The sequence below is a fragment of the Cebus imitator genome, unplaced genomic scaffold (assembly GCF_001604975.1).
Source record: "Cebus imitator isolate Cc_AM_T3 unplaced genomic scaffold, Cebus_imitator-1.0 Scaffold51, whole genome shotgun sequence".
Classification (NCBI taxonomy): domain Eukaryota; kingdom Metazoa; phylum Chordata; class Mammalia; order Primates; family Cebidae; genus Cebus; species Cebus imitator.
In genome coordinates this window covers 7,921,530-7,930,910 of record NW_016107366.1, presented here as the reverse complement: position 1 = coordinate 7,930,910, position 9,381 = coordinate 7,921,530, and the positions used below count along the sequence as shown (strand labels likewise).

Sequence of the window (9,381 nt, the reverse complement as noted above, 5' to 3'; positions counted from 1 at the left end):
AAAAAAAAAAAAAAGCTGGGCATGGTGGCATGCACCTGTAATCCTACCTACTTGGGAGGCTGAGGTTGGGGGGAGTCTCCTGAGACCAGGAGGTCAAGGTTGCAGTGAGCCATGACCATGCCACTACGCTACTGCACACCAGCCTGGGCTAGTAAGACCCTGTCTAAAACAAACAAACAAACAAACAAACAAAAAGAATTATCAGGACCTGCCAGCTTCTCCCCCAACCAGCCACGGAACTCTTCCAGATCAGGGAAGGATCTGATCTATTCCTTGAGTCATGGCCTAAAATACATACTGAATAGATGTTTGGTGAATGGTGGATGGATGAATGAGTAATGGGTGAATGGATAGGAAGGTGGATATGTGGATGCAAAATGGGTATTCATAGTGTCAACCTTACATAATGAGATTCAAGAGTTGAGCATGGTGGCTTGCACCTGTAATCCCAGCTATTCAGGAGGCTGAGGTGGGAGGATCACTTAAGGCCAGGAGTTTGAGACCAGCCTGCGCAAAATAGCAAGACCTCACATCTACCAAAAAACAACAAACAAAACAAGAAGCCGGGCTGGGCATGGTGGAGAATGCCTGTAGTCCCCGCTGCTTGGGAGGCTGACATTCACAAGCTATAGAAATGATTACCAAAGAAATAAATTGATGATGGCTAGCTTTGCATAATGAACAATTCAGGCAAAATTGCTATGAATGAAAAAAAAAATGAATGAGATAAAAGTTTATAAATGAACATTTCATAGTTTTAAAAGTTGTTTTCAGTAACATGTTATGCTAAATTAAGTAATAGGTCATCATAAAGTGTCTGAGTTATTTATATGGTATAGAAAAGCTAAATATATTTAGATCTGTTACAAAAATTGAGGAGCCATCTTTCTAGAAATTATAAAATTATTTCAATTACAAATGGTGGTAGAAAAGAGCTCAAAATGACTTACTTCCTAGGTTTTTCACTGGAAATTCAGGTTACTAAGAGTGGAAATTGTACTTAATAACTACTTGATATAAAAGAAACAATTATATTTACAGAGTGTATAAAGAAAGTCAGATGTATTTTTGGTAAAGAGAGTTGAAAAAGAGGAATTTTTCTTTTGCATGAGAGAGAACTTCATGTAGTCAGAATGATAATGGGAAAAGGGAAGTACAGCTTTGTCCAAAGGTAGAACGCCAAAATAAAAAGGAAGTATAGGACAAAACTGAAGATTTAAGCAAATTATAGAAGGTCTGTGGAAGATTAATCTCATAAAAGAAATTTTACATGTGACCAAGTTGTTTAAAATTAGAAGGAAATGGCCAGGCGTGGTGGCTTCCTGTAATCCCAGCACTCTGGGAGGCTGAGACAGGTGGATCACCTGAGATCAGCAGTTTGAGACCAGCCTGGCCAACATGGTGAAACCCCGTCTCTACTAAAAATACAAAAATTAGCTGGGCGTGGTGGTATGTACCTGTAATCTCAGCTACTTGAGAGGCTGAGGCAGGAGAATTGCTTGTACCTTGGAGGCAGAGGTTGCAGTGAGCTAGATAGCACCACTGTACTCCAGACTGGGCAACAAGAGTAAAACTCCATCTCAAAAAAAAAAAAAAAATCAGAAGGAGATCATTTATAAGTTTTCTAAAACTTGAGTATTAACATCAAAAGCACACTCACATAAGGCCAGAGTCTGGGCTCCTGTGTTGGAACAACAGAGTTTTATCACAGCATTGATCTGCTCTTTAATAGAAAATGGTGAGCGATTATTAAGGTTTATGGAACTCTTGTCTTGTGTGGTCAAAGCTGACTGAGATTGGATGGCTGATTATATACTAATACATAAGTAATTTTTTTCTTTTTTCTAGATGGGGTCTTACTTTGTCACCCAGAATGAAATTCAGTGGCGCAATCTTGGCTCACTGCAACCTCGACCTCCCAGGCTCAAGCAATCCTCCCACCTCAGCCCCCCAAGTAGCTGGGACTATAGGCATGCACCACCATGCCCAGCTAATTTTTGTATCTTCTGTAGAGACACAGTTTTGCCCAGGCGGTCTTGAACGTCTGAGCTCAAGTCATCCACCAGCCTTGGCCTCCCAAAGGGCTGGGATTATAGGCATGAGCCACTGTGCCTGGGGCCTAAAAGTAAAATTTGTTTTTCTTTTTTTTTGAGATGGAATTTGACTCTTGTTACCCAGGCTGGAGTGCAATGGCACCATCTCGGCTCACTGCAACCTCCGCCTCCTAGGTTCAAGCAATTCTCCTGCCTGAGCCTCCCGAGTAGATGGGACTACAGGCGTGCACCACCATGCCCAGCTAAGTTTTGTATTTTTAGTAGAGACAGGTTTCACCATGTTGACCAGGATGGTCTCGATCTCTTGACCTCGTGATCCACCCGCCTCGGCCTCCCAAAGTGCTGGGATTACAGGCTTGAGCCACCGCGCCCGGCCTGTTTTTCTTCTTTGAATAACAATGTAATGTGATATTAATAAGGTAAAAGGTATATTTACTTTTGCATTAATGGCAAAGAAAAGGTAACAGGGGAGTTTGTCCCATGCTGTCTTTATTAGGTATCTTGATTGAGAACTGAATCTCCTCTATCAGAGTGGTTTTTGGTTTTTGAAATCTTTGAATTATCATTTTGGCTAAAATGAATTATCATTATTTTGTAGTGACCTGTGATTCTATTTTGATCATGTGTTTTAAATCTTTCTTATTATTATAACAAGTGTTTTAAACCTTTAATATTTGAGATACTTCCCAAAATTAAATTTCAAATTCAAAAATTAACACTTTTTGACCCAAGCTGACTTGGGCATAACCAGAACCTCTGCAAGTCCAAAAGAGACACATTAGGCTTATTGGGTATGTCAAAGTCATATGGGAAATATTGTCAAATAAGCAATGATGTTCAACTTTCTTTGAGTTATATTTATAAAAATGTATTATTAATGTGTTCCAACATTGTATGAGATTCCTAAAAGTCTGATATGTCTTAGTATATGTTATCAGTATATTATTATCATAATTATTATGATAAACTGTTGTATGCCACACAAATACCAAATGTCCTGGTCAATTTCATCTTGAACCATGGCTATCCTAAGCCTTTTACCATCCATAGACAATTTTTGTTTTATTTTGATTCTTATTTGTGGGTTTTTTTCCTTTTTGAGATGGAGTTTCACTCTTGTTGCCCAGGCTTGAGTGTAATGGCTTAATCTTAGCTCACCACAACCTCCCAGGTTCAAGTGATTCTGCCTCAGCCTCCTGAGTAGCTGGGATTACAGGTGACTGCAACCACACCTGGCTAATTTTGTATTTTTAGTAGACACCGGGTTTCTCTATGTTGATTAGGCTGGTCTTGAACTCCCGACCTCAGATGATCTGCCTGCTTCAGCCTCCCACAGTGCTGGGATTCAGGCATGAGCCACTGTGCCCGGCCTTAGTTTGATTCTTTTTTTAAGAAAGTAGTTTATAATCAGTTATGGTCCAAAATTTTCTGCTTCTTTAAGGAAATTTTTGGAAAAGACCCTGACAAGTACTCTTGAATACAGGTTTCTGGTAACTTCAGAGATCATACCACTGGACTAAGTAAAAATTTCCAGAACTCTAATGAAAACCTGAGGCATTCATGAAGACTGCTAACCCAACATCAAGCAGAGCAAGAATTATTTACATGGGACTAAACTGATAGAAGACAAAAGTGATTTTTATGATTTAAAAAATTCAAAACATTGCTAATTCTTTTTATATTTTGTTTTTCAGTCAAATAGCTTTTTTTCTTTTGTCACAGCAACTGGATAAAATACACTTTTGTGAGCAAAATTGAAACATTTGCCTTTCTCTCTACCTGATTTCTCCAAAATCTGCAAACTATTTGTGAGTATTCTTTTTTTTTTTTTTTTTTTTTTTAAGATGGAGTCTTGCTCTGTCACTCAGGCCAGAGTGGGGCAGAGTGCAGTGGCACGATTTTGGCTCACTGCAACCTCTGCCTCCTGGTTCAAATGATTCTCCTGCCTCAGCCTCCTGAGTGGCTGGAACTACAGGTGCACACCACCACATTTGGGTAATTTTTGTATTTTTAGTAGAGATGGGGTTTCACCATGTTGGCTAGGCTGGTCTCCAACTTCTAACCTCAAGTGATCTGCCCACTTCAGCCTCCCAAAGTGCTGGGATTACAGGTGTGAGCCACTATGCCTGGCTATTTGTGAGTATTCTTATTTTAGGACAATATAGTTATTTGCATAAATTCAGTAAGAATACATTTTCTTTCATAACAGACCACATTGGAGACACTGGTAATTTTACCAAGGCTTTGACTGAAATGGTGTATCTTCAGGTATGACCAGACTGCTTTTAGGAACTGAAGTCGACTTTATAGAGCCCATAAAGAGACCCTTGGGGGCCTGGCTTGGTGGCTCCAGCCTGTAATCCCATCACTTTGGGAAGCTGAGGCAGATGGATTACTCGAGTCCAAGAGTTTGAGACCAGCCTGGGCAACATAGTGAGACCCCGCCTCTATTAAAAAATGTTAACAAGAATAAAATAAAAGGGGGCCCAGCACTTTCAGAGACTGAGGTGGGCACTTCATTTGAGGTCAGGGTGTTCAAGACCAGCCTGGCCAACATGGTAAAGCCCCATCTCTACCAAAAAATACAAAAATTAGCCAGGAGTGGTACCTGTAGTCCCAGCTACTTGGGAGACTGAGGTGGGAGAATCACTTGAACCTGGGAGGCAGAGGCTGCAGTGAGCCAAAATTGTACCACTGTACCCCAGCCTAAGCAACAGAATGAGACTGTCTTCAGAAAAGAAGAAATATCTTGAGAAACCTCAAGATATTTTGGGACCTTGAAAAGAGAAGAATTCACCCAATGTGTATGGGTATCACAGGCATAGTCTGATGGTGAATCCCTGGTTTAGCTTTTTAGCTGTGAGGCTTTTAAAAGTCAAATCCAGGCCAGGCATGGTGGCTGATGCCTATAATCTCAGCACTTTGGGAAGCGGAGGTGAGAGGATCACTTGAGCCCAAGAATTCTAGACCAGCCTGGACAACATGGTAAAACCCTGTCTCTAAAAAAAACATTCAAAAAAAATAGCCTGGTATGGTGGTACACGCCTATAGTCCCAGCTGCTTGGGAGGCCGAGGTAGTAGGAGGATCGCTTGAGCCTGGGAGGCAGAGGTTGCAGTGAGCGAAGATCATGCCATTGCACTCTAGCCTGGGTGACACAGCGAAACCCTATGTCTCAAAAAAAAAAAAAAAAAAGAAAAAAAAAGTTGAATCCAAAATTCCTTATAAAAGTTTCAACAGTGCAAATTAAAAGGCCAAGTATAATACTAAAACTTATTTTGCAAGTAAATTTGTCCTATCAAGACTCATCTTTGGTAAAAGCAAGGAACTAGAGAGAGAAAAATCATGTTTCAGAAGAAAATCTTAGCACACTTGTTATTCCTGTTATTAGGTTCCAGCCCTGGCCATTGTTTTTGAGTTTTTATTATTTTCCTACATTTTGGACTAAATTCTGAATTATTTCCTGGCTACAACAAGGAAGGTTGTAGACAAAGTTGTAGAAGCCAAATTCCTGGCTTTTAAGGAAAGTTTAGGATTTTCTTCATGATGTTTTTAGTTGACGCCCCAGTGGAATAGGGTTGGTGTTGTTCTGCCATAGAGATTCTCTTTTTCTTTTATTTCTTTATTTTATTTTTTTTTTTTGAGACAGAGTCTCACTCTGTCACCCAGGCTGGAGTGCAGTGGATGATCTTGGCTTATTGCAATCTCCCTCTCCTGGGTTCAAGCGATTCTCATGCCTCAGACTCCTGGGTAGCTGGGTTTACAGACATGTACCACCACACCCGGCCAATTTTCATATTTTTTAGTAGAGAAGGGGTTTCACCCTGTTGGCCAGGCTGGTCTTGAATTCCTGGCCTCATGTGATCCTCCAGCCTCAGCCTCCCAAAGTGCTAGGATTATAGGCATGAGCCACTATGCCCGACCACTATGTTATTTTCATATAAATTCTTGGTAAACAATTGAGGAACTGCCTCTGCTTTTTTCCTCAAAAACGTATGTGTAATTGCTGCTAATTAGAGTGGACAGTCAGGGAAATTTGAATCTCTGGTCCTAGTTTGCCATCCCCAAGCTTTGGGCTTAGATAAACTCTGTACTTAATCATATTTTCTGAATCTTATTACTTGAAGTTGACTGTAGGTAGGTGGGTAGAGGGTGGACAAACGGATGGGTGAGACTCGAGCCAGATCTGTGGAAAGCAGCCTTGTTAATTCTCAATAACACTTTTTCAAGGAGCTATTATTATAATTACAGCCATTTCATACATAAAAAATGGAAGGGTCTGATGGCAGGGACAGGTCTTGAGCCCAGGATTCCAATGGATTGTTCCCCATGCTCTCCTTTTCACCTTGGAGTTCCAAGGCTGTCACAATGTAGTGGTCTGGAGTGTGCGGTGCAGGGGAAGAACTCTCCATGGGGCCGAGTTCATCACAGAAGACTTCTTGAAACGGAAGTGGTAGAATCAACATCTATCAGACAGGAGGGCCTGCGTCACCCAGGCTTCATGAAACGCAGAGAGAGAGGATTTGAGAGGAGCCACAGAATAAGTCAGCTGGGAAGCTGGAGCAGGAGCACAAAGCCCCTGGCCACTGCTAGGATTATGCATGGGTGAGGCTTCCATGATGAGAAAGGCCCTGTTGGGGGCATCTGGCTAATGGAGTCCTGGGTTCAAGGCCTGCCCCTGCCTTCAGAGCCTTCCTCTTGTGGCCTATAAAATGGCTGTAATAATAATAGTTCACACAGGGCTGCTGTGAGCAGGAATGGGAGTGTCTGTGTGGCCGGTGAGGGGAGAGGAGGTAGGTAGTGACTGTTGAGGCTGCTCCCAGGGCAATCGGGCCGTCCTTAGTTCAAGGTTCACAGGCCCTTTCTGTAGACTACAGATTGAGTAAACTGAAGATGTCTGTGTGACTTTCTGAGCTACACAGAGCTGCTTATTAACAGGGAGGGTTTGCACCTCTGTTAACTGAAAGGCACTGTCTTCCAACCCAATGGCAGTGTGGTGGACCCGCCATGGTGGACAGGGTCAAGGACATCTGGGTACCAGTCTGGGCTCCCAACCTCTACACTCCTAAACCCACCTTTTCTGAAGCTCAACTGATGGCCTTGGCTCGCCTTTGCCCTTCGTTGGGTTTCAGTCTCGCGTTCTGAACTTTCGGTCGACTGCTTAGACGCCCTCTGGGGCACGTCTGGTTTCCAGGTTGTTACCCGCCCCTGGCCACGGGATGGCAGACACGCCCCCTCCTCTGCCGTTGTGCCTGGGCTGCCTCCCACAACTCCCGCGCGGCGTCCCCACGGTCCCCACCTGCACGTGCACCGCCGCCTCCAACGCCAGGTCCACCGCGTGGCCGCGGTGCGCGCCCAGCACTGGGCAAAGCGCGCACACGCAGCGGCGGCAGCTGCGACAGAAGAGCTCGGTCACGCGGTCGCCGTGCTCCGGGCATAGCCAGCGGCATCCCTCGACGAGCTCCGACCCCCCAGGGGTCAGGTTTCCAGCCGCAGCACCCGCCATTCATCTCCGCCGCCTCGGGCTCCCGGGGCACTGGGCGGGGCTCCCACGGGAAACCGAAACCTCGGCCGTGGGCGGGGCGGCTCCAGGCCTGCCCAGCTCCGGCACTGGAGGACCGCAGGGCGCCCCCGGCCGCCTGGAGGATGGCAGCCAGCCGGGAGCAGCGAAGGGCCTCGGAGCATCCTCCGACCAGCAGGGTGCTCCCTCGGTCCGCCCAGGTCGGGAGGTGGCCCCAGCAGACATGGGAGGCTCCTAATGGGCCAGCTGGGAGAGGGTGGGCTTCCTGCTTAATGACGCTGGTCCAGTAACGCCTAGAAAACTGCAGCCCTGATGATGGGACCAAAGTTGGCTGTGACCTGCCGGGGTCGGGGGGACGGTGCGCCTCTTTCTCCTGACCCTCTCTTGCCCTTTTCCCGGGAAAGATAGCCATTCCCACAATTGTGAGACACCTTGTCAACCTCAAATAATGACACAGACATTCTCCAAATGAGTTTATTTCGGACTGAGCAGAAGGATTGCAATCTGGGAATAAATGTGCCATGGCACCCAAGGGGTGGGGGCACGGAGTACTCAGGGAGGCAAAGGAAAGCGTAGGCTTTTTTTTTTTTTTTTTTTTTTTTGAGACGGAGTTTTGCTCTTGTTACCCAGGCTGGAGCGCAATGGCGCGATCTCCCCTCACCGCAACCTCAAGCGGAGGCTTTTAAAGGCAAAACGAGGAGGATCGCATATATTGTTTTAAAATAATAATACTTGGTTACAAGAATAAATACGGTGGCTTCAGCGCAAAAGTTGAACAGGCAGTTGCTGGGCAGATGTCCTCATACGGTGGCTTTTGTGCAAGATTGTGGTTCTTTGTGCAAGGTTGCAGTTTGGTGCAACCTATCATCATGCAATAATAGTTCCTGTTAGCAGGCAAATCATTGGTGAGGGCCCTCCACTCTCCTGTGCTCAAGTGACCTTCTTACCTCATCCTCTGGAGTAGCTGAGACTACAGGAGCACCCTTTAGTTTAGTTTTGACGTAAGTGACTCCATCCTGGTACTGACAACTTTCACACATGCACTCCCACCACTAATTCCACTTGCTCCAGGCTCAAGTCTCAGCTCCCATTTATAAGGCCAGCCTGCCTTCCTTCCTTCCTTCCTTCCTTCCTTCCTTCCTTCCATTCTCTCTCTTTTTGAGACAGAGTCTCGCTCTGTCACCCAGGCTGGAGTGCAGTAGCACAATCTCAGCTCACTGCAACCTCTGCCTCCTGGGTTCAAGCAATTCTTAGTTGGGACTACAGGCGTGTGCCACCATGACAAGCTAATTTTTGTATTTTTAGTAGGGACAGGGTTTCACCATATCGGCCAGGCTGGTCTTGAACTCCTGACCTTGTGATCCGCCCGCCTCGGCCTCCCAAAGTGCTGGGATTACAGGCATCAGCCACCATGCCCTGTCTCCTTGGCTCTTTCTTAAGATCCTTGGTCCCTGCCCTGCCTATGCTCCACCCTTTGCTTTTTCAAGACTGGGGGACGTGCAGTTTGTCCTACTTGGAACAGTCTTCTTCCCAAATACCCTTTGCCCTGAGTATTCCAACTGATCTTGCAAATTTCTACTTTACTATCTTCTCCTCCAGGAAGCCTTCCCTGCTTCTCCTTCCAAAACAGCTTACGCTTCCCCTATTCTGGCCCTCCTCATTCCCCAAACCATCACTGAAAACTGGAGAGGGCAAAGACTATGTCTGTCCTACCTGTTTTCCAGCTTGGTGTCTAACTCCAACAGTAGATAGTGAATTGGTATTTGTGGAACAAATCAAGAAAACGAAAGCTCCATGTTGTAAATGTC

At 45.1% G+C, this 9,381-nt stretch overlaps 1 protein-coding gene across 3 annotated transcripts in view; it reads right to left on the bottom strand.

Moving 5' to 3' along the window:
- Positions 1 to 7,726, bottom strand: part of TRIM14 (tripartite motif containing 14) — a 124,889-nt gene extending 117,163 nt beyond the window's left edge. Inside the window, exon 1 of one of the 3 annotated variants that reach the window (XM_017527836.2) lies at positions 7,352 to 7,726. In XM_017527836.2, coding sequence (XP_017383325.1) covers positions 7,352 to 7,558 — 207 coding nt within the window. In that variant the 5' untranslated portion in view covers positions 7,559 to 7,726. The remainder of the gene's footprint in view (positions 1 to 7,351) is intronic. The other 2 variants (XM_017527835.2, XM_017527837.2) reach the window with 2 other exon arrangements.
- Positions 7,727 to 9,381: the final 1,655 nt, after the last annotated feature.